This window comes from Setaria italica, chromosome VI, assembly GCF_000263155.2.
Source record: "Setaria italica strain Yugu1 chromosome VI, Setaria_italica_v2.0, whole genome shotgun sequence".
Classification (NCBI taxonomy): domain Eukaryota; kingdom Viridiplantae; phylum Streptophyta; class Magnoliopsida; order Poales; family Poaceae; genus Setaria; species Setaria italica.
The window spans coordinates 30393609-30397018 of NC_028455.1; the positions used below are offsets into that span (position 1 = coordinate 30393609).

General features: G+C 50.9%; 1 protein-coding gene across 1 annotated transcript; it reads right to left on the bottom strand.

Annotated features, from left to right (window-relative positions):
- Positions 1 to 898: 898 nt before the first annotated feature.
- On the bottom strand, positions 899 to 3078 carry LOC101763973 (alpha carbonic anhydrase 7). The gene is made up of 5 exons (XM_004973605.3): positions 2716 to 3078; positions 2270 to 2482; positions 1987 to 2154; positions 1702 to 1755; positions 899 to 1270 (listed from the first exon to the last, which is right to left on the bottom strand). The coding sequence occupies exons 1-5, from the start codon at positions 3022 to 3024 to the stop codon at positions 1181 to 1183; spliced, it is 834 nt and encodes a 277-aa protein (XP_004973662.1). The 5' UTR covers positions 3025 to 3078; the 3' UTR covers positions 899 to 1180.
- Between the last annotated feature and the right edge of the window lie 332 nt (positions 3079 to 3410).

Genomic DNA, 3410 nt, shown 5'->3' on the forward strand with positions numbered 1-3410 from the left:
GTGTGCGCTTCTGCAGTTACCGCGTTTGGTAAGACGTTGAAACTTTTAGCAGCCGCGGTTGGTGGAGGCGTGAAACCGGTGAACCGCGTGATGAGAGTCTATCTTCTGAACTCTGAAGTAAGAGGTAAACACGTGCAGTGGAACCAGTTTACTGAAAGGTAAAAGACTTTCAGTGAACGGTCGCGAAAACGAGAGAGAGAGAGAGACAATGGCGGGAAAAAGGCATCTCTGCAGCTCGGTCGGTAGCTCAATTCATGTCCGCTTCCCATCGTGACGATCGTGTGCTTGGAGAAGAAGCCACGCCCCTGTGGCAAAACGGGAAAGGCCACTTCCCATCGTCGCTGAAGTGAAAGGTAGCAGAAGGGGAAGGTGAAAAGTGCAGTTGAACCAGTTCCTATCATTTTCACCCCCATAGTCTTCTTCAATATCGACGTCTTGTGAACTGGTAAGCTCATGGTTGAAGCCCGAAAATGGGCTTACTAGTCTTTAGCAACTTCTCTTTTTTTCGAAATACAGTACAAAGTACAAACACTGTTGTACTGTGTATTTCAATGTCAGCTTGTTTGGCACATATCCATGCAGCATGTACATGATCAATGTCTCACATATTCTCATCCCGTAGCTTGATATTTGGCACATTTGGGATATCGATACGGTATTGCACAAGTTCTTACCATTTCTCAGTTGAAATGGTAAAAACGGATGCCATTTATAGTTCTTTCAGTGAACAACGTTTTCTTTCAGGTAGAAGGCAAGTAAGCTGGATGGCCTTATTATATGAGTGCCAGTTGGATGGTCACATTCGACGAGTAGTTTAGTACTCAACGATAACCAAATCGATTACTACATTAGCATTAGTTTAGTACTCAACAATAATCAAATCGATTACTACATTAACATGGACATGTACTTTTTTATGAACGTGGACCTGAAGTCCTGAGGTAATGTTTTCGTTTATTCATATAACAAAGGCACAGAAATAGAAAGAATTACAAACAAATAATCATAATCAAACCTTAAGCTATCGAAATGTGGAATAATCTCCCATGAATCTCGTCCAGTCTGAATCACCCAACGAATGAATTGCGTCCCATGTACGTACACTACTATGAACTATACTACTAGCGTCTCCACGTCAGCCCACACATCATCATTAGAAGGATGAAGCCGGAAATGGGAGCTAGTGGTGTTTACGGCTGGGGCTAGGCCGGAAGAGGCTGACGTCTCTGCTGTTCACCTCCTGAAGTGGCCTCGCGTTCTTCTCCATGTCCTGAAATGAAGCAACTTGGTCAAGCTAAAGTTGGGGAAAAAACAAAAGCAGCGTTCGTTCATATTGCTTTTAGATTCTGTCCATGTCTGAATCTGCCCACAACTGCCCCTGCTTCTAGAAGTGACATAGGGCCTGATTGGTTGGGTTCCAATTTTTACCCAACCAAAATCATGACATGCCTAGAAATTTTGGTGTTCGTTACCAAAAATTGGCATGCCAATGTTTATATTGAAACTCAAAAGGGTGGAAAGTACTGGTAACCAAATGGATTTCAAAATTTCTTGCCCTAACTTTAGCATGCCCTGGTTTTGACAAGTCTTGATTTTTGCTTGCCCTGATTTTAGCTTGGTAAGAATTGGAACGCAACCAATCCTCATAATTTACTTTCATCAGGCGTGTTCAAATAAGCTAGACGTATAGCTCAAACTTACGTCGTGCACGGCTTCCCTGAGAAGCTCCAATTGGTACTTGGACACGGTGTGAACCTGCACAAAAAACACTCGGAAATTTCAGGAAAATTGCTAACAGTAGCAGTATCAAAATTTTGTCACCAACCCAAGCCGACAGGATGGACGGCACGACGCAGACACGAACGAATATGCTAGCACTACTACTTGTGTCTAATTTAAGTCTAGAGAAACTACAGTTGGTCGTCGCGTCGTCACGATCAAATGATGATTAACCTGAACTAAACAGAAGTCAGAGCACGAACGTACCCTCTTGACGATGGTCCAGATGACCCCCTCGGTGCAGGGCGGCACGGTGAGGGAGCCCATGTAGCGGTAGTACACGCTGGCCCTGCCGCGCACGGCGCGGGGGTCCACCACACTGACGCGCTCCTCCCGGTCCCGCTTGTCGGCGATCTGCCGGATGAAGGGCTCCATCTGCACGAGTCATCAGCAATCATGATGTCTCCATGTTACTACTTGTCTGAAACTGACTAAAATTAAGCAGCAGCCAGGAATGATTAAGCAGCCAGGAAGACCGGCCGGATCGGACCTGGTGAAGAAGCGGGTCGTGGCCGCGGCCGATCTCGTAGAGGATGGCGATGACGGCGGCCTTCTTCTCGGCGCTCTCGTGCACCAGGTGCAGCTCCAGGTCGTACCGGCGGCCGTCGACGGTGTGCTCGGTGGGGGAGTGCCAGTGCAGCTGCTTCAGGTGGTACGCCGTGCCATTGATCACCAGGCTCCCGGCGTCGCCCTCGAACCTCACCTGCAACGACCACCAATCAGCTACTCAGCTGCCAGCATCAGGTAGGCCTAGATAGAAGTAGTGCACCTGCCAACGTACGCTTCGGCCCCGAATTTATTCCTACTACTAGTAGTAAACGGACGGAGTTTATGATGTATAATTAAGGGCGAGAGCGACTGTTAATAATAATGCTCCCGGTGCCCGGCCGGCCGGCTAACCGCCGGCGTCTCATGTCTCGTCTCACGTCACGTTACCATGATGTCGTGGCCGCGGTTGACGATGGAGGCCTGGGCAGGGCGGTAGGAGTGGTCGAGGTAGCCGAGACCGCGCACCAGCGAGACGCGCTCGTGATGGAGGTCGATGGGCGACTGCATCCGCCCCGCGCCGCACGCCGCCCACTCCGCCTTGATCTCGCCCCAGTGCTCCGGCCCGTGCTCGTCGCCGTGGACGTAGCTGAACTCCTCCTCGTGCTCGGTCTCCTCCTGCGCCATGGCGACGAGGAGCAGGAGGGCGGCGGCGAGGAGCGCGGCCACCGCGAGGCGGAGGTGGCGAACTGGACGCATGGTGTGCGCTGCGCGGTGTTGTTGTTTCTGCGCGCGGGCTGCTTCCTTTGGTCGTTGGGCTGATTTGGGAAGAGGGGAGGCAGAATAGTGGGGGCATTTATACCGCGGGCCGGGGGAGGGTGTGTGTCAGGCAGGGAACGCGTCAAGCCTGGCACGGGCGGCGGCGACGACCGACGAGCAGGTAAGCACGCCGCCGGAAGCAAACGTTTCTGCCGTCTACGCATTCCTATCACGGATCGTATCAGAAACTATAAACACTGGTGGGAAACCTATTATCTCTCGCGTCGTCACGGAGTACGTAACATATATGTTCAGAGAGATGCAGTACTTCTGATACGATCAGGCCGTTCAGTACTAATCGAGCAGACTCGGCCACGCGATGCCTG

What these genes read in the sequence shown, in the direction of transcription:
- LOC101763973 (XM_004973605.3), bottom strand. Translation starts at nt 3,024, where the DNA reads ATGCGTCCAGTTCGCCACCTCCGCCTCGCGGTGGCCGCGCTCCTCGCC. An exon ending in ACGACCCGCTTCTTCACCAG is followed by an intron (nt 2,155 to 2,269) that starts GTCCGATCCGGC and finishes TGACTCGTGCAG; the next exon opens with ATGGAGCCCTTCATCCGGCA. An exon ending in TCTGGACCATCGTCAAGAGG is followed by an intron (nt 1,756 to 1,986) that starts GTACGTTCGTGC and finishes TTTTTTGTGCAG; the next exon opens with GTTCACACCGTGTCCAAGTA.